At 47.6% G+C, this 21,197-nt stretch overlaps 1 protein-coding gene across 4 annotated transcripts; it reads right to left on the minus strand.

Moving 5' to 3' along the window:
• Positions 1–1,139: 1,139 nt before the first annotated feature.
• SINHCAF (SIN3-HDAC complex associated factor) lies at positions 1,140–19,896 on the minus strand. 4 transcript variants are annotated; one of them, XM_077178295.1, is made up of 6 exons: positions 19,857–19,896; positions 8,625–8,775; positions 7,111–7,210; positions 6,044–6,170; positions 4,556–4,706; positions 1,140–3,705 (listed from the first exon to the last, which is right to left on the minus strand). In XM_077178295.1, the coding sequence occupies exons 2-6, from the start codon at positions 8,750–8,752 to the stop codon at positions 3,543–3,545; spliced, it is 669 nt and encodes a 222-aa protein (XP_077034410.1). In that variant the 5' UTR covers positions 8,753–8,775; positions 19,857–19,896; the 3' UTR covers positions 1,140–3,542. The 4 variants fall into 4 exon arrangements, with proteins under 4 accessions (XP_077034410.1, XP_054488221.2, XP_077034409.1 ...); XM_054632246.2 differs by lacking the exon at positions 19,857–19,896 and adding an exon at positions 18,648–19,828; XM_077178294.1 differs by lacking the exon at positions 19,857–19,896 and adding an exon at positions 14,647–15,970.
• Positions 19,897–21,197: the final 1,301 nt, after the last annotated feature.

Here is a 21,197-nt window from a genome sequence, read left to right on the forward strand (position 1 = left end):
TGCCTCCCCATTGTTCCCAGAGGAGCTTCCTCCTCCACAGCTGTAACCCTGTTGGGTTTTCTGCCCCACAAACTCCTCTATCCATCAGCACAGATGCCCTCAGCACCCAGAGGTTACCCTGACTGTAGCTGCAGTCACTGGTGTGCAGCAGCAGACTAAGGGAGAGTGAGAAAAGGAACTAATTGAAACAGGGTGGAAAGTTGCAAATAATGGATTACACAGTAGGTGACCTGTTTTAAACCACTTTTTAGTGCATCTGCTTCTCCTCAGTGAGTGTACATAGACTTTACATGTTAGGTGAACTGAATTATGCCCAAGGTATGTTTAGGCAAGGTATGTTTAGATGTTTATTATCTACAGCAGATAATGCAAATATGTCAAAACCAGATGCTATTGTCTTACAATCTGGCAGTCTATGCAGAGTTTTCTGAAATTATTTCTACATGGATCTCTGAATATCATCGTGCTCAGTTTGTAAGAAAACAGCCAACACATCAGCAGGAATAAATCAGCATCTCCACATAAGTCCAAAGTAGCCTCTTGCAACAAGACATCGTGCTTGAGGTTGCAATGTTTTCCCCATTATCTTCTAAACTCAGTTACTCACTGACAGCTCCTACCAGAGACCTTGCTCCCACCAGTCTGCTGGAGCTCATCCAGCTGCCTATGCCTACCGTGGGAAGGGACACACACCAGGCTCCAGCTTCAACAGAGCAGCACAAGGCTCTTCCACAACTCCTCTGGATTTGGGAAGGGATGTTTCCAAATGCTGTCAGCACCAGCCCTTCAATGCTGTTACTTCAGCTGGCCTTTGATGAATGCTGGTGAGCTAGACAGAGAGCAAGGCCCCATGGAATGCCAGCACCACCCACTGCCAGTAAAGGAATGCCTGCCACACAGGCAGTGCCAGGGGGAAGCTCTGTGACTCTGCCCTGAGACAGCTGTCTGTCATAACAAACACCACCTCCTTCCCTTGCTCTGCTCTTCTTTCCAAATTAAATAGGAAGGGAATTACCTCACACCCCCTCAAAAAAGAGGCTTGGTCTTGTTCAAATAGAAACATGGGTTGCCTGGGCTGGCTCCAACACTAAATCTAATTAACAGAAGAACAGAGCTGAAATAAACACATGAGAAGTTGCTTATTTTCTAAATAAGACTAAATTTATTCATTACCCTAGTAAAAACAAAGTTTGGATTACAAGTGTCTGAACAGTATAAAAGTACAAAACAGGTTCCATAGATTTCTAATACATTAATACAAAGTGCATGACTACTCATTTTGCATTACTACCGGGAATGGAAGAGGTGGGAGGGAGTAGGGGAAGCAGCTGGCGGTTGAAATCTAGCAATAAATAAATAAATACAGAAGAGATGATCCGTATCAGAGCACATCCTACCACCAACACTGCAGCCTTCTTTAGGTGTACAGAATTACTGATGCTGAAAACACAAATTCACATGAAATAGGTGTCTGCAAACACAGTGAGGACTCTTGCTCAAGCCCTTATTAGACCTGACCAACCTAGTTATGCCTTTATACAATCAAGTATCCATTGTAGCTATGGCTGGACTCAATGGGCTTCGGTCTTTTCCAACCTGAACGATTCTATTTGGTTGAGAATAAAAGCAAGGTAAGCAGCTTTGTCCTCCCTTAAGAGCCCCAGAGTTTAGGAAAAACAAAATGAGTCCAAGGAAAGCTTTAAGCTGTAAGGCTGTGATAAGTCAAAGCCCTGTTTCCCCTGATTTTCTTTCTCTCCAGAGATTGGCTGACCCAACAGGAGAGGAAAAAAGAAAGAAAAAAAAAGCTTTGAGGGTAGAGGCTCCTCTTAAAACCTGCATATCTTTCCCTATCTATATTTTCATTTGCTAAGTATTCCTGTTTCAGGAACCGAGACTACATGGAAATCCAGTCCTAAACCCTACCCACCACAGTATTATGCCAATGACTCTCACAAAAAAGGAAAGCTTAGAATCATAGAATATGCTGAGTTGAGAGACCCATCAGGACCAACTCCAACTCCTGGCCCTACACAGGACACCACAAGAATCACACCATGTAGCAATCCATTGTAGGATATCCCAAAAGAGTAATAGTAAAAACCAATCCTCCCTCCCTCTAAAACCAGGAAAAAACCAACCAAACAAAAAGCAGAATTCCCAACTCACACAAGTAAAACCTTCATAAAAGGAACGTGAAGCAACTGGGAGCTAAAACTGCAGCACAACCTTTCAGGAAGCTGCTTCCACCCTAGAGGCAAAGCAGAGTTTGAAGGAGTGTCACATGAGCTTGTCTGGGAATCGGTGTAGAAAGTATTATCTTTTGATCACATATGCAAACAGAGCTGCTGCCTTGATTCAGCACAGCACCATTCTTAGCAGAACTTTTCAGATTCAGTATTCACAAATGTGTTGACCTGGCAGTTGCTTAAACAAACAAATGGAAAAAAAAAAAAAAACAAACCCAAAAACCAACAAAACCCAAACACAGAGAAGCACTGCAGAGGAAGGGTTTCAAAACAGTTATTGTGAATCCAAACCCCAGGCTGCAACCAGATTATGTCCCTGGACCAGAGCCTAATGTGCTTAGCAAGGGGTTTGGTTCTTTGTCAGGTCCAAAACCAGGAGGAGTCTTGTTTGTGGTCACATTTCAGCTGCACCGGTCCTACAGAGAGCAGTTACTCAGTTTTGGCTGCCATCTACACCTGACTTGGGCATCAAGGGGTTTCTTGGTCCATCTCTAACCACCAGGGGTTACTAACATCAAGCCCAGGGTGCCTGCTGCTGGCTTAAAAAAAAGCAACCTCCCATTTTGCATGTTCAGTTCTTAGGTAAATCTTAACCCTTAGCTAAAGGTGGGGAACTCTCCCACCCCTTCTCAAGAGCACTTTTATGCTGGAGGCCTTCTCAGATAGCTACCACTTGAAGTAGAGATGTCTGCAGATTACCAGTCTGTGCCACATGGGAGGGATGAAATATTTGTCTTTGTTATGTCAGTAGTACAGGGTGAAATCGCCACACCTTCAAAAATATATATTTATATAACTAGAGAGGTGACTTATAACATTTCTATGTATTAATTCATCTTATTGACTCATACATGTCTAAGAATGAAATATTTTCTTGGGAATTTAGGAAGTTTGCCAACCAACTTTTAAAGAAATTAAAAAAAAACCAAAAACAAAAAAACCAAAAGGCTTCCAACCACTGCTTCTTTCAGTACAGAAACATGAACTACATATACTTTAATATACAAACCCCATCCATTTTCACTTGGGAAGTGAGTGTGGGGGAAAATTAGACAACCTTGCAGCAGCATTCAGCTTTGCCAAGTGTTCCATAGCATCTTAAATATTATGTACAGTCTTTCTGAAAGGATACAAACTGGCTTCAGAGTTTGTGGAATCGTAGCAGTAAAACCCAAAACAGTTCCAGGGAATAGTCTTTTGGCAGCATAGCAGGTGTCCAAAGTGAACAGTCACTTTTCTAGTATTTTTCCAGAGAATAAGAGGATCTGTATAACCTTCTGCAGCTATCCAAGGAAGTCACCACTCCTCTTGGGTGGAGATTGCTGGAGATTGGGGTCCTTCTTGTTCTGGCTTTTCAGTGGCAGACTTTTTATTGCTACAACAAGGTTTGAAGAGATGAGTGTCTATGAGGACTTCTCCAAAACGCCCTTTGTAAATAATTCCACAGCAGACCTTTTGCCTGGAAGAAATGGCAGGGAGACAGATACTTTGTTTAGAATATACAGAATTCACAACCATGCAAAAAAGCAAGTCTGACCCCAGACACTGCTTTATTGAGCTTCCAGCCCAGAGGACATGGCAAAAAGACTGCTCACAAAGAGAAAACAGGTCTGTGTCTAAATCTACAACAAGTCTTTGGGGGGGGCAACCAACAAAGAAAAAACCCAAACATGTCTAAACAAAAACCAAGTCTCCAACTTTGCTTCCCAGAGAAGTTTCAGACACAACCATCTGGTCTGAACTAACCTTGGCTACAATGCACTTGCAAATATTATTTGAGAGGAGGCAGCAAAGTCACAACAATTTCAATTGAGCAATTAGCTAAACAAGGGATTACTGTGTCACAACATGCAATAAAAGATAACAAGCTCGTCAGCTCCCAGAAAACATTGTGGTTTTCCTCCCACTCCAGGTTTTTGGTTGCTTTTTTTTTTTTTTCCAAATGACTACCATCACAGGTCAACCAAATCAAATGCTGTGTTTGCTGGCAAGCTGGGAGCACTCTTGTATGTAGCAACACATCATATCTACAGGGCATAGTTTTAATAAGAGATAATGACAGACAGAAATATAATCTGCTATTCCCAAAACCAGCAAAAATATTTCCCAGCAACTGTTTTAATGTTTAGGGAACTGAAGGGAGATAGGGGAAAATGCCTTAAACACAAGGCACTTCTTTCCAAGCATGAACAGACAGGTGCTGCAAATTATACCCTTATACCAGATCAGGATGAAGAGGCAGAATCAGGCAGCATGTATGCAAAGTGAGCTTGCTGCCTGCACAGAGGGCAGGTTCTGCTGCTTTTTACCTTTTCCAGTAGGTGAGATCTAGGAAGGAGAACACTGGTGTTCTGCTGGCCCCAGCGCTCAGCTCCGTGTCAGAGCCGTCGTCCGACTGGTTGCTGTAACAGGGCGACTGAGCTGGGGAGGCACTTGAAGTTGTGCTGTGGGCATCAGAATCTGCAGGGCAAAGAGGAAATGCAAGGGTCAGGACATGCATCCAATGACTTACCCTCCTCCTGACCTGTGGATTGGGAGCAGAGGTACAGAGGTGCTTCAATTAACAAGAAAAACCTAACAATGACAATCCATTTATTTCACTTGCTCCTGCCTGTTTCAGCATAGAGAGTGTCAGGATTTGTGAAAGAGCCTTCAGAAGTGGAAGGAGTCCTTGTACATGAGGGATTGGATAGAGGTTCAGGATCAGGCTTCAGTTTCTGGCTCTCACACCTAGCCACGCTCTGAAATCACTGGGAGATCCCTCAAGACAGTGAAGATCAGTGCTCCAGACTCTCTCTCACTGTACATTTTCTTTCTCATCCTTTCAGGTAAAGTGCTGCAAAGCTCTTCCCAATAGTCCATTTTATATATATTCTATAGTGTCATTATGTGTTAGGTAGTGTTGAGCTTTTGCTGGATCAAGACCAGGAACTACAGACCCAGTGCAGACACACACCTTAACAGTGTCTGCTCTCCCACCTTTCAGCTGCCATCTCTGGCAGCTACAGTGACAACATTAAATTAACTGCAGTGCCTTGAGTGAGGAGATAAAAGCTCATTGGGTCAGGGCCTTCACTGATTCTTTGGAGACTTCTCCTTCTGACTAGGCAGGATAATTGAAAGAGAGAGACCAGGTCAGCAACAGTGAAGAAGCTGGAAGGTTTGCTTTAGAAGAAAAGCCTTAAGTACTGACACACATTTAGAGCATAACTGGCAGATGGTTTTGTTGGAAAGCTATGAATCCAAATCTCTTTGGAGAGTCCTTATACTACTGGAAAGAAATCACTGAGACTGGCAGAGGAAGATGTAAGGAAACATGGTAGGAATTTAAGGGGGTGGGGGCTAAATCTATGTTTAAAAGTACGTATGGAAGAAAAAGACTGCAATGTTTTTTGGGAAAAGAGAGCTGAAAATGGCCACAGCACTTTACTGAAAGCAGGAAGAAGCCTCTTCCAGCTTCAGTTTCAAAGAGGTCTTTGCCCAAGATGTTCTTTCTAGAGATGTGTCATTTAAGTGTTGGACATAAGCTTCAACTGCCTGCACTTTCAAGCCAGACTCCTCATGCCCCCTTGCCACTTCCCCACCTGCCTTGCAGGCCACCCTGCACACAAGCTCTTCCTTCTCATTCCACACCCTCCCAAAACTCTCAGAGGATAAGAAGCTGTGAAAACAGGGAGAGCCCAAATGTGGGAGTGCACACAACCAAATCTAGGCAGTGATTCATCTTGGCCAGTTCACAGTGAGCTGTGTTAGGGGAGGCTGAAGTTTACTGCCAGAATCTCTCTGGATCCACTTACTGTGCCGCTTGAATTCCTTTTGCAGTTTGCTGATTTGATTGCTCTTTATTCTGCTTCCAGAGAGGGTTTTCATTTTCTTTGGTTTCAATGTTGTTTTAAGGCTGGGTCCAGCCCTGGCATCTACCACCTAGGACAGAGAAAATGCATGTCTGAATACTTGTGCATCGTGCTGAGGTATTATTGCCAGAGTCAAGACACAGGTACTGACTTAGCAGAAGGTGTTCCAAACCCCCTTAGTTAATCCAAGGCAGTTCTGTGCACTGACACTCTCCAGTTTCATTTAAATCTGGCTAAATCTCTGCCTCTGCAAGAGGCTGAGCCTGCAGGAAAACATGGCAAACTAGTTTAAAAAGCACATTTGGTTCTACTTTTGCCAACTTCCCATTTTAACACATTCAGTTTAGAACCAAATAATTGTTTAAGTTAATACAGGTCCAGTTAGGAGTGTCTGCCAAGCGTTTGCTCTGTGGTTTTTTTGGAGCTTTTTTTAGTCATAAATTTAACTTTTGAGCAAAGCTAGTGGTAGTATAATAACCATAGTTATGGCTCCCATTACTGTCAAGGCATCCTGGATAAAAATTACACAAAGAATCCTGATCATCCTCCCAGCCTTAGGCCTGAATTGAATTAGACATATCAAAACAGAAGATATGAGTGAAAATAGCTGCAAGATTATTAGTCATTGTAATTAAAATGAGATTGATTAATGTGTTGCTTGAGCAAGTCACTTTGTTTGGGGAAAAAAAATCCAACCAATTTTGGATAAAGGCCAAACTTGATTTGTTTTTTGGGTTGGTTTTTTTTTTTTTTTTTAATGTCATAAGAGACTTTTGGACAAAGTTATGAGCTTTTGAAAGCAAGGAATTACAAGGCAAGTTGGTCTGTGACTGCATCTCAGGCTTGCACAATCAGCATTTGCACATAAGCAGGCAGGAGCCACACTGTAGTAAATACTCCAGAAAGGATTTAGAGATGCGTGGCTGAAAGAGCAAACCCCAAACCCCTGCCAGCACCTCTCCTCTCTAGAAAGAGTTTGTTTTGGGGCAGAAGAGAAATGAATTACTAACGTGATTCCAGTTTTTTTTGGATCCTGCTGGTAATTTTTTCCATCTTTTCACCAAAAGAACACAGGCATTGCAAATATCTCCTGAGCGAGCCTCATGGAGCCTGGCAAAAACAAAAGCAAAGATCACTTAACAACAGTTAAAAAAAGCACACCCCCACTTGCTAACAGCAAGAAGGATAAAAATTGATGAATAAGAAGGGTTCTGAAAATCTGTTTTTCTGACATTACAGTTAATCTGGGATGCTCAAACAGTGCCATTTAAAGATCAGGTCTCAGTTTCAGGAAGCACTCGTCCACACAGAAATAAAAAGGTGTCACCATCTGCCTCCAGAGGGGCACTGAAGACAACAGTCCCATCACCTGCAGGTTTTGGAATCTTTTCCCCCAAAACCAAGACACAATTGCAGTGGATTGGTTCGTTCGGAGCAGGAGGAATAATCATGTTATTCAAACGTACACTTGGGAACAAACATCAAAAGCTTGCTCAGGTCTTAACTTTCCCACAGAGCTTCAAGGATGAGTAACAAACATCACCTAACACACTCCCACACGAGCACAGGATAAGATTTCAGAAACAGCACTCACTGGAATGACAGCAATATTTGCTCCCTCTAACAAGCTTTCCTCAGGAACCATCTCTACTGCTAATCCATGCTAAAAGAAATATAACAGGGAAACACTGCAGAATCTTTCAGCCAATTAAATAGAAAGCCTTTGGATCATTTATAGATGAATGAGGCAGGCTCAGAAAACCATTATTTGCCCAGTGGTCAGTCTGCATTTTTACCTTGGCAAACATATTTCAGATAGCACAACATCAATGGTCATGGTAAACTGCAAAATGCTTTGCTGCAGTTAAAAACAACAACCACCAAAAAAAAAAAAAGCAATGGATCTGCACACAGCCTTTGACTGCCAAGGACAGTAGTGAAGAAATATGATAAGGAAAACTGCCAGCACCAGACTTGTGTACAAAAATCCAAGGTAAATACAAAGCACTCTAAAGTTCACTACATGAAAAGAGTGTTTCTAGAAAAAGCGGGAAAATTTTCTGAATTTTATACAAAATTTCAAAGCTCTTCAAAAGTATTCAAAAAAATTTGAAAGGTCACAGTAACTGGTACAAGAAATCTCTAGTATTTGTAGTTTTATTTACCAGTGCCTTCAAGTAACATTACCTAACTGGAAAGCTAATCACTTTTCAAGAGAATGGTTTTCCAATGAGAAGTTTTAATAACACATTGCTATGTCCTATTTGAACAAAGACACCGATATTTGTAACAGGGTACTCTGCATAAACCCTGCTGAAACTGCTAAATATTTACTCATCAAGTTTTATCTAACATTCTTGAATTTTCAGACCCACAGAAAGCCCCCATGGATGTGTAGAGTTCATTATTTTACGTAGGTGTTTACACACCTAATCTTTCAGGCTTTCAGAGCAAGAAGGACACTACATCAGGTTTGCAGCTTAGAGATCAATGCCAAAACTGCTGACCAAGGTGGGAATCTTACCCAAAACAATTCTGGAAATCCTTTTCATAACGTTTGCTGTCAGTGAAACGAGAACTGGAAGACTTAGCTCTGCAAATACAGCAGCCCTCTATACTCCGGTACATCTTCGGTTTGTGAAAGCCAAACATCTTTTCCTCCCTGCTGTACCCTCCTGTGAAAACAAACAGAAACTGGTGTTAATTATCACTGTTAGATAATGAAAGAAAAAAAATCTATGCTAGATTAGGGCATAGTTTTTTCATCCCACGTTGCCTCAGAAGAACAGATGCACCTAGAATGCAGTTGTTAAGAAAATTATATAATCAACAGCTGGAATATTAAGCAATACCCAGCAGGACCCGTAACAAGCTCATTTACTGCAGAAATCTACTCCAAGGGCACATCTAGAGGCAGCAAAGCCCAGATGTGAGAATGCAGCCAACCTGGCCACTGAGAGGCCTGTGCATGTGGCAGAGCAGGCTGCAGGACAGCCCCTGTGTCCAAGCCATGGATAAGGAGCTGGCAGCTGAACTCTGGGTCACTGAACTACTTCATCACCACCACCACCACCACCACCGGTGCTGTTGGAAACACCCCTGGCAAACTTTGCTGAGAGTGAGTAGGAGTGATTTTAAATGAGCTGCAGTCATACCCCCGGGCTGTAGGGCAGACATACCTGAAAAGCTGCTCTAAAAACAGCAGGGTGGAGTCGCACCCAGCCCTCAATGGCCCTGTCTGCACTGCAGGACCCGGGAGCACTTCTCTGTTCTCAGGGCCTGGGTGAGCATCCCAGCTCCATGTCAGCACACGCTCTGTTCTCAGCCTCCTGCCTTCCCCACCCTGCTTTCCATGGGAAGGAAACCGAGCTAGGAAAGAAAGGCCAGGGAGCAGGACCCTGGGGCGCATCTCAGCATGTGCCTAGCACACATGCCCTGCCAAAAGGATGGAACCCCAGTCACAGGGAAGTTGCTGCTTTGAAACCACCAGCTCTGCACACTTGGTGCCAGCCCAGCAAGCTGAGAATGCCCTCCTGCTCCTATTCTTTTCAGTACACCAAGGATGGGATTTGCTATCAGAGCAGGTATCATACAGTGGAGGCATTTTCCAGGCAGAAACTTCTCAAGTTAGCCACTGCAGCCACCATGACCCCCCACCAAACCAGCTCTCCCCTAAGTTGGTCGTGGCACAGTCTGACACAGCTTGAGCACAGTCAGAGCAAACAGGGTTCCCACAGCGCTTCAAAAACCCAAACCAACAACTGAGCAAAGCTGCTGCTCCCCTGGCACCGGGCCTGGACACACAGCAAGTCCTCACAGGCCACACAGCATCAGTCTCATAATGCAGGCAGGGACTGTTCCAAGATGTTCTCTTTTGAGCAGAGCCTGCTGCAAGGTTTGCCTCCACCACCTGCTGCAAGGAGCGAGCAGCCACCTCTGCTGCTCACCACACACCAAGGGCTCAGAGAGGGGGGCACAGGCTGCAGGAAGCTCCAGGAGAATAGGTTCCCACTACTTAAAAAAAAAATTAAAATTGGATGGAGCCATGCAAATAACACAACATTTCCCTCTCTTTCCTTAACAAAGGCCAAGCTGCTGAATTCATTAAGAAGCTGACCAAAAAAAAAAAAAAAAAACTGAATGACCCAGCAGCTCAGGAAGGACTTTCAGGAGAGGAGCAACTGAGGGGGAATTCAGTCACTTCTCAGTCACTTCTCAGTCCCAGGTACTACCAAGTCCCAGTAACCCAATTCAGGTTACTGGTTAACATTTGTGCCATAGACATCTGTCCCCAAATCTTCCACCTTCAGAAAGGTAAGGGCTGTAATCCTTTTACCCTCCAGTGGTACAGAGAAAAATCATCTGAAATCTTGTGCTTACACTGCCAGGACTTGCCACATCATTATGGCAATAAAATATTTTGAAAGACAGGTTCAGGTGAGGTCAGAAACATGCTTCCACAAAATGATCATACCCAGCATCACACTCACCTGACTGACAGGGGGATGGTGTGCAACAGGAAAAGATCCTGCACACTTCTGTGGGACCACAGCAAAAGCTAGGGAACCACCCAGGACCAGGCACAGTCCTGTGCAGAGGTGAAAACACATCCCCCTACCCCAGGGGGGAAGACCAAGAGTACAGGAGCATGGCAGAATAAACATGCAGTTTCCCAGACTCCCGAGAGCAAGAGAAAAGTAAAAACTGTATCCAATATTGTTGGCTAATACTCTGACACAAAATCCATCAAGGAACCTGTTTCCAGCTGAAAGTGTGCATTTCAGTCTAGCATACAGAGACCACTTGGGGCTCACTGAGGTTGTGGCTCTTTGCAATTACTACTGCACCAACATTTAGGAAAACTCAACTCTCCATAAAGCTTGCCTTGACTTGTAGAGCCTGTTGATGGCAAGGCACTTGCTCAAGCTGAATGCCAAGGAGATCCTCCAGGCCTAGGAGAGAGATGGAGAGGATAAGTCCTTCCTTCCCTCCTGTCCCAGGTCATGCTGTCTTCCACAGGCTTCAAGTGCTGAATTCCTTTCTTCACATTTACAGCACAAGGAGCTCACCTAGGGCTACGTTCTCCCGAGGTTAACTTGTGCAAATATCCAGCAAAGTCACCCCAAATGGTGTCAGGCCTTTTAGGAGATTCACTGCTCCCTGTATTAGTACAGCATTGGCCTGAAGGCCAGGAGTAGATCTAGTAAGTAAAAGAAGGTATCTAATAGTGACCTGCTGAATGGACTCATGGAGGGATGGTTACTCTCAGAACTACCCTCAGCCTCTGCTGGCTGTGCAGCAAATGAATGCACAGCCAAATCAGGCAAATATTCCTGGCTTGTCAAGGAAATAAACAACAGAGTATCTAGGCAAACACTCTGAGTATTTAGTTTCTTAGCACCTGATGTGCTGCTTCAGGAGATACTCTTGAGGACATTGCTCAACAAGCCTCTGGAGATCCAACAGCGTGCTCACCTGGGAATTTTCAACTTCCAAACAGCAGTTTTAGATGTTGCATGACTACTCCAATGTTAAATCTGTGGTCTGGTACTTTTCTTTAGAAAGTCAAAGACTAATTGCGGACACAAAGTTCTCCCGTGCTGCCAAACTTAAATGGCAAGAAAATCTTGACTGCTACATGTCAAGAAACAACTACCAACAATGCAGTTTACTTTCTAACCAAGTTTCTTCTAGGAATCCAGCAGTGATAAGATGATCTCTGTCACCAGCTGGTACCACAGTAGAATACACCACAGTAGAATAAGATGCATGTTTTACAATCAATGTTCTGGCAAAGACTGGAAAACACATACATTCTGAAAATATTTTGGCTTGCATCATTGCTACCATTCTCACAGGAGCAGCCTTTCAACACCATCCTTCAATAGAAGGGAAACTAGTGCCATCTGTTTCCCACTTGATGAATGGTCAGCAGTGGTATTACCACACATCATGCCTGAATGGGGAAGAGCTAGTAGCAAAACCACAAGTTAAACAGACTTCTCTGACAACTGCATCCAAGTGCAGTCATAAATGGAAGGCGTCAGTCCAGTTACACATTTAATCCTAAACAGTTGCCATTTGACCATTATACACTCAATTTTCTGTCAGCTGGAGACCTTAATAGCTAATATGGGCTTAGAAGTAAATATGACTGTGCCATTTAAAAGGTTTAACTTGAAAGCTTTGCAATTTAGATATTGAATTAGAAGCAGGCAGTTAGGATGCCAGCTGCCCTAACACCTGAATCTTAGCTGTGGAACTTCAACAAAATTTGGGACAGATAAAAAAGATGGCAAGTAGAAACGAAGTAACTTGCCTAGAAGTTAAAAAGCATTACACAACATAATTCTGCCAAATTTAAGCATGCCATTAATGCTATTTAACTTTGTTATTATTTGCCAAATTTAAGCATGTTATAAAAATGTATCAGCAGTTGCACAGAAGTGAAAGGGACAGATCTCAAAAAAAGAATCAGAAATCTCAGCAGAGCATTATCTGTCATTCTGCAGAAATGAAGAACTATCTGCACTAGTGAGAAAGCAGTATTCCCCCAAGGCAGGGGAAAGGTGATCCTCTTCCCTTCCTGGTGTCCCTCTCCACAGCTTCTCCATGCAGAAGTTGTTATTCCCTCAAGCTCTGCTTTATATAACTGCCTTAGCAACCTGAATGGACTCAGAAAAGTCCCCAGGAAAGTGCTCTCACCATTTTTCTGCTCTCTCACTTTTGAAAAAGCAGCATCAAAAATAGAAACTTGTCTTGCAAAAGAGAATGGTAAAGTCAGGAAGAGAAAAAGTAGTGGGAAATAAAAAAAAAAAAAAAAAAAAAAAAAAATCCCCACACCCTGCTTATTACCTTTGTGAAAGGCTGGTACAAAGAAGCATGTGTGTGAAAATGGTTTCATGTTTTTGTTACCTGTCAGGACTAGAATTCGGTGCTTAATTTTCTTTGCAAAATTTAATTTGATGATCTAAATTAAAAGGAGGCATTGCTTCAGATGCTCATTAAGTTTTCAAGTTAGGGAAGAACTTCTGAACTCTTTCAGATCTCAGAGTAAGCCGAGCCACTTTCATTTGCTTTTCCAGATTCCTTCTGCATTCTTTCTGATCACCCAAGAAGAATGAAAACCTTTTATAATAGAAAGGATGGAATTCCTAGAAGACAGGCACGTCTCACTTTGTAACACAATTACCAGGCCAGTGGGAACGAACACGCTCACCTGCTTTTTGCAAAGCTGAAAGAGAAACAATCCCTGGAGTTACAGAGGAGCAGAGGCGCGCCAGTGCAAATACACAGTATCCTCCTCTCTTCCCATCTCCCCTCTCTGACCCGGGATCATTCATCCTTTGTGCAACCCAGAACTGCCAGTACCTTTGCCAGAGAGGAGAACAACGATTTGATTTCCCTTTCTGCGTACACAACAGCCTTGGCACAGCCTCCCTGAAGCTGGGCTGAAGAAAAATACCATCTACCCTACATACCTTGATGCAGCCGGTTCCTGTCAAAAGTAAAAATCTCACAATTGTCATCCCTACAGCATTTCACTGGAACTAAGAAACACAGCCAAAATTACATTTTTTTTCTCTTTTAAAGGGAACTAAACAGATGCCTTAATATAGAAAGAACATAGGTGCTCAGGCTTTTGCATCTGCAGGAGCATACACCCAGGCACATGCACACACATGAAAAATGCTTCCAGAGCTGTCCACGGCGCCAGAGGCAGAGTCACCCATCTCACAATAAATTCTTGAGCCTGTCCCTCTGCTGAAATAAACTGCAATACCTCTACTGCAAATCAACTGCAAGACAGAGAACTGTACATCAACAGAGGAACTGATCTGTATCAGAGGCTCAACATAAACATACCTCCCCTGAGTTCACAGGCTGCTGCAAAAAACCCTTGGAAGAGAAGTTAAGATTGGATCCCTCAAAAAAAAAAAAAAAAAAAAAAGAATATTTTAACATGCACAGAGCCAGAATGCTCCAAGAATGGTAAGAGACCAATCTAATTGGAGTAATCTGAAAATGCAACTTCAGTATCTTCAAAAATATTTTTTACTGTCATCTCTCCCTATAGTTCAAAACAGAAGCACCAATAACCAACAATCATAACCTTGGAACTGTGCATACTGTACACTCTTCTGGTCCCCTGTATCCTCAGATTTTCCTTGCACTTTCCTTCCTCTCTCCACCCAAAACAACTTTACTTGGGAGGAAAGCTGTATTTACCAGGAACATCTGAATGTCACAGCATGCTTTCACTTGATGAGTTCAGCAAAACCAGAAAAGGTGAAAACCACATCTTCAGGAATCTCTCCTCTGACAAAATAAGCAAGTCACTCTTTTGCTGGTAGATGTCCACAGCTACTGTTGTAAGTGAAATCTCAGCACACCCAGTGCACCTAGCAGCAACTATTAAGCATGTATCAAAAATCAAATTGGACACTTCTTTCCCATGTCCGAGTCTCCATGGCATCCTAGCTGGATCACAAGCTGTTCCTAGTTACATTTGCAGAAGCAGTCAAGTCATAAAGAAGCGTACTCACCTGTTGGATCTTCCCTGGGAAGGAAGTTCCAAACTCATTTGAGCTAGAGAACTGAAAGGCTAAGCCACGTGGGTGTTCCTCTGAGCTGCCATGTGGTTCATGCTCCAGAAGGGATAGGCCAAAGCATGAAAACAATAATCAGCAAGATTTGCATAAGGGGGAAAAAACTTCCAAACCTGTCCCACCTGCAGACATTCCAGCTTGAAAGATGACTTCCCCCTGCCTGAAACTCCTATTGCATAACTTACACACCACGTTCAGCCTGAGCCCGAGCCCAGCAGAGAAAACTGGGATGTTCTCAGACATGTGCAGGAGTTCAGGCTGAGATGCTTATCTGGGTGCAGTCACCACAGCTGTGATGATGCCGTCTGCGAGCACCTGCTACTGAAAAAGCATCACAGCCACTTCACATCATGAGACACAACAGCTTTGGTTTGTGTTTTCTGGCCAGGTTCTTTTATGTTGTTTTTAAAGAGGACAACATACCTGGATGGGGACTTAAACAGAAGGAGCAGTAATTATTTGGCAGAACAACTGAAGTGACTTCATTAAAAAGGATACTTTTCCGTGTCCTTAAGCAGTATTACTGGTCATTTCACTTGGACTTTGGACTGAGCACATTCTACAGAAATGCAAAGGCTTGAGTTGTGAAATGGAGCCCTGCCTGGGCAATTTTCAAGTCCCCAGCTCACTGGCTTCTTCTTTGTGTTAAAAAGCAAGTGCTACAGGGGGTGCAAGAATGAAGCTGATTGTCAAGTAGGACCCTGCGGATGTTGTTCATGTCATTATGAGAGAGGTACAAGAAATGAGGTGCTAAGAATCAATGCAAAGCAGAGTTAGGTAACACAGAAAGAGCTGTTCGGCATGAGTGAGACAACAAATCGTCACAGTTTTAACTTTATTTTTAGCCTCTGTGAATTTATCAGCTTTTTTTAACGTCTTCTACAAAGAAGTCACTGATATTTTCTTCTCAAAGGAAGACTCAATACATCGGCAATTAGCTTCTTTTAGAGAATGAAGTGAGGAGGAATTTTTCCCAGAGGCTCTGGCACTCAATCCCACCTACTTTCAGTGGGAGCTGGATGTTGCATGCCTGTGGGTGTGTTTGAAAATCCCGACTTGTTACTTGCTGCTTTTCTACCAGGTACCACAGATCCCAGGAAACCTAGAGCTCACCTGTGTACCAAAGGAGCTGAGTGTCCACATGGTATCAGAAGAGAGGGACAGACAGCGAACTGGAAACCTATGGCGCACAGTTTGTGCAATCTCTAATTTTAAAAAGCTGTAAAGCACACAGTGGATCTGTCTGCCTGCAGGGTGGTGAGAAGGGGGTGCACACTGCCAGGAGCAGTCTCAGCTTTGGAAGCAAGCAGGAAAGGAGTTTGCTGAGGAACCATCACCCTCACCGACTGCCTTGTCCAAAGAGCGAAACACTCGTGTGAAGCCCGGCTGTCAGCCTGCCACCTTCCTAAGTGCCCAATCAAAGTAAAAAAGAGCATCACAGGCTGTGCTGAAGCACAACCACTGCTGTTGCAGTTGTGGGCTCAGGGCAGGACGCTGGGCCTTCTCCTGCCGCTCCCCAGCCACGAGGGGCCGGTGGCACGGCCCGGCCTCCAGCGCAGACACGTGTTCAGGGCACGGCAGCATCCTGCATCGGCAGCCCTGCACAGCCACAGCGCCCAAGCTTTTAGCAATTGTCATGTAAATTGGGTAATTTCGGTCCGAAGGACGGGCCAGGAGTCGGGGACGAGGCTCTTTGTAGGATGAACCGGGGTTGTTCCCGCCAGGAACGCGCCGCTGGGGGGGCTCCGGGGCAGGCGGGATTCAGCCCCGCTCGCTGCGTAAACAACAGGTTTGGCAGGTCCCTTTAAATCCCCTCATCAGCTGCACGCACCCGGACAGGGGGCTACGAGAGCAGACGGCAACTTTTATCTCGCCAAAGCGAGAGCGCAACGGGGAGCGCTTTCCTGGCGCAACGCGGCGACTTTAAAACAAAACAAAACCCCACCAAACCCTGAATAACAACGGTGAAAAACGCCCCAGAACGGCAGAACTCGGGCCACCGCGTGGCCCCGGGCACGGCCCCGCTCCCCCATTAGCGCCGGCGGCCGGAGCCGGGAACAAAGACCCCCCCGGGGCACACGACCTACTTTGGCGGGCGGCCCCGCCGGTCAGGTGGAGCCGCGGGAGCGCACACGCGGGTGCCCACGGCCCCTCCCGGCCCTGCCGAGCGCTCGACTCGCCGAAGGACGGGCGAAATCACAAATAAATGAGAAGAGCACAGGAAGGGGAAGGCGGCGCGCCAGGGAGGAAAGCCCCGAGCGCGGAGGTGGGCGCTGCGAGGCGGCCCCCGCGCTGCAAACGCCGCCCCACCACGCGGCCGCGGAGCAGCCGCCCCATCCGGCGCGGGGGGAGCGGCGGGAAGCGGCGACGGAGCGGCGGCCGCCCCGCCGAGCCCCGGGAGCCCCGTTCCGCCGCGGTGCCCACCGTGCCCCGCCGCCCGCCGTCCTTCCCCCCCGCCCCGCGCCGGTTCCTCATGGCTCGGCCCTGACGTAATTCAAACATGGCAACAGTTTCACTTCAAAGGGCCGTCGCGGACCTCCCGGCAACACGGGCACGCCGTAACGGGGGCGAGGCGGACCCCGGAGCGCGGGGCGGCCCCGGGGCGGCCGCCGGGCCCTGCCCGCCCCAGCGCCGTGCGCGCAGCGCGGAGCCGTGCGGAGCGCGCCGGCAGCCAAAGTTTCACCGCCCCTGCAAACTCCTCCAAAACCGGCGGGCAGCCCCTAAAAAGCAGCGTCCCGCGCACGACAAGTGTCACCCCAGCGGCACCCGGCACCGCCGGGCCGAGCCCCCCTCCGGGCGCGGAGCAGCGCTGTGCCCCGGCGCGCCGGGGAGCCGCGCCGCCCGCAGCACATGCGAGCCCTTTGTTTTCCTGCAGCCGGGCGCTGCCTACGTGCCGCGCCGGGGGCACGCCGCCCGCCCCGCCGCCCTCCGGAGCCCCGAGTTAAAACTTGTTGGCGCCGGCAGGAACGGGAGCCGCTCGCACCGGCACCGAGCTACGGGAGCGGCGGGACGCCATCGCCGCCCGCCGCACCGGCCCCACGCCGGCAACGCCGCGCACCGGGCCGGGGGCAGCACGGGGAAGGCCCCACGCCGCGACCTGCGCGACCGACAGCACGTGTCCCGCCAGCCCACGGCCGCACGGTCTGCTCCTGGGCAGCGTGCACGGACTCGGACTCCCCCGCAATTACCAGCGATAACTGGAAACAATAAGAAGTGCCCCGCTCTCCCCACGTGAAACACGGCGAGGAAGGGATGGCGGGCACCGGCGGGTCCCCCTCCCCTCCGCCGCGCCGCTGGCACCAAGTTGAGCGCGGGCGCTACAGGTGTGCGCTGCGGGGCGCGCCGGGGCCGCACCTGCGGCACCCGCTCCGCACCGGCGGGGCCGCGCCACCCGCGTGGCGAGCCAGGGCAGCCGCGGCCCGGGAAAGGCGCCCTGCAGCCCGTCATCGCCAAACAGCCCGGTTTTCCAAACCCGCTCCGCATCTTGAGACTGCCTGCGGAGTTAAATTATGGAGAACTGGCTACTCTTTCCTCCTAAAGACTTGGAGATTTAATCGTACTTTGGGATGGGGGGGGGAAGAAGTCAGAGTTCCAGGGATGGGTCCGCAACAATGCGGGAGGCGTTCCTCTCCGCTCGCGCATCCTTTAAAACTCTACTCATGGAAGAAAAAACCGGGCGCAACGCCGCTCGCAGCAGCCACACGCGTGTCAAAGTGTTTCAAGGCGGCAAAGTCTTTTTGCCGCTGCAAAAACTGCGGACAAGCTCCGGGGGGTAACTTGGAATGAACATAAACCACCGGCTACTGGAAAAAAAATAAATTAAATCCCAACACCTCCCAAAAAAAAAAAAAAAGAAAAGAAAACCCACCAAGAGCGAACAACACAGAACAAAAAGCCACCCCGAACAACAAGAAGCAAGCAGGGAAGGCATCACTCACCGCCGCGCTGCGCCCACCAACTCCCGTCCGTGCGGAGCGCGGCGCTCCCGCCGTGCGCGCGCTCCCGCCTCCCCGCGCTCTGCCGCCGGTGCGGGCGGCCGCGCGAGCCCCCCCACGCCCCGCCCACCGGGCCCGCCCCTCGGCCGCTCTGCGCAGGCGCCGTTCCCACGGCTCCGTTTCTCATCAATCGGGCCCGGCCGGCTGCGCGCGCCCCATTGTCCTTTTAAGGCAGAAAGGGCCGCGCGGGAAGAGCGCGCGCGAGGGGGCGGCGCCCGCCGTGACGGCAGAGGTGACTTCACGCACGCGGCGCGCGCGCGCCCCCGCCCCGCACCTGCCTCGCGCCGCCCCGCCCCGCGCCGGAACGGCCCCCGCGGGACCGCCCCGCAAACACAGCCCGAAAACAGCACCGCAAACACAGCCCCAAACACAGCACACACCGCGAAAACAGCACCGCAAACATCACTGCAAACACAGCCCCAAACACAGCACACACCGCAAACACAGCCCGAAAACAGCACCGCAAACACAGCCCGAAAACAGCACCGCAAACACAGCACACACCGCAAACAGAGCCCCAAACATCACTGCAAACATCGCTGCAAACACAGCCACAAACACAGCACACACCGCAAACACAGCCCGAAAACAGCACCGCAAACATCGCTGCAAACACAGCCCGAAAACAGCACCGCAAACATCGCTGCAAACACAGCACACACCTCAAACACAGCCCCAAACACAGTACACACCGCAAACACAGCCCGAAAACATCACCGCAAACACCGCACAGCCCCACAAGCACAGCCCTCCAAACATCACTGTGAACACAGCACAGCCCCGCAAACATCACTGCAAACACAGCCCGAAAAACAGCCACAAACATCACCGCAAACACAGTGCAGCCCCGCAAACACAGCCCCAAACATCACTGCAAACACAGCACGGCCCTGCAAACATCACCACAAACACAGCCCCAAACATCACCGCAAACACAGCCCCAAACACAGCACAGCCCCGCACACACAGCCCTCAAACATCCCCGCAAACACAGCCCAGAAACACAGCGCAGCACTGCAAACATAGCTCGGAAACACAGCCCCGCAGCAGGACTCTGCCAGCCCCGGTCACAGCCCGGCGACAGGCCGGTGACAGCCCCATGACAGCCCCGTGACAGCCGCCCCCGTCCCAGCGCATCCCGTCCGTCCGCACCGCGCTCCGTCCGCGGGGTTTGCGCCACCGCTGCCTCTCCGCACCGAGCCCCGCGGGCGGAGCGCCTCGGGGAACAGGGAAAGGGTGTTTTTTTTTTGTTGGCTTTTTTTTTTTTTTCCCGCTCCGGGTTAATTTTAATGTTCGCTTTCTAAAGCGCTCCAAAAGCCGTCAGTGGCTTATGTAACTTTTCCTGCAGCGTCACAATGGGTGAATTGAAAAGTCGCGTCATCGCAGCCTTTGGGTTCACGGCTCTTTTGTGCAATTTTGGAAGAGCTGCTTGGCGAGGCGGCCGGCAGGTTATGTTGAAATAGGTTTCCTTTGAAAACTGTGTCAGACGGATTAGCGTGTGATATACAAGGTAACACCTAAGGAGTTATGACTTAGCACCATCGCAGCCTGTGACTGCAATAAAGCTGCGAGCTGCTCCCTCCCGGGCTGGCACTCAAACCGAGCCCAAATATGGATTCCTCTCTTTTGAGCTACTTAAAAGTTTAAAAGTTTCCCACAGAATCGACTGCAGCTCAGGCACCACATGCAGGTGTTGCTGAATACTCTAAAACACTAAAATAATGCCCATGAATATTTCTATAATAATTGGATTTTTTCATGACAGTGACCTTTTCAGATTAATCCTGATTTAGGCACAGAATTAACAACTCACCAAGAACTTTTGCTGAAATTATCCTTTTGCTTCCATCAACAGCACTAGGTGTGATATGGGAATTTTCAGAGAGCAGGACAAGTTACTGTTCCTTACCTTAGTCTGAGGATCTTACATCTTCTCTACTTGCTTGTAAACCCGTGGTAATTGTACCCCATCTCCTTCCTCAGTGCTGCCAAACCAGCCAGTTTGGGCACAAAGCACAGGAGAGCACCTCCCAGGGAACCCTCTAGGTTGTCATTTGAGTTTTGGGGTTCCTTTTGAATGATCTGAGTGCTGCCTCTGCTACCAGGGCTTCCTTCCAGACACACCTGAACCAAATCATATTCAACTTGTGAGCCACGGGTGTACCAAATGCTGAATAATTACTCAAAATATTTCTGTAATTTTACTGCTTTTAACTGATCTAGGGAACTCTACCAGCACTTTTGGCAACTTTTGTTTATATAGTATGTCTGATTTCACCTGCCTCTTTCTTTTTGATTGGAGGGAGTGGTTCTCCCAGATTTTCTCCCAGTATTTCCCCATTTCTTTATTCTAGCACACTTCTCAAGGCCCCTTGGTGACATTCCTTTTAGTCCAGCCATCACCTACTATAGCATTTAAATCCCCAAGTGACCATGAAATGACATTTCCAGGGAGAATTCCCTAAGATACCAAGCAGAACCCAATAGAACAAA

The sequence above is a fragment of the Agelaius phoeniceus genome, chromosome 5, assembly GCF_051311805.1.
Source record: "Agelaius phoeniceus isolate bAgePho1 chromosome 5, bAgePho1.hap1, whole genome shotgun sequence".
In the NCBI taxonomy this organism is placed as follows: Eukaryota; Metazoa; Chordata; class Aves; order Passeriformes; family Icteridae; genus Agelaius; species Agelaius phoeniceus.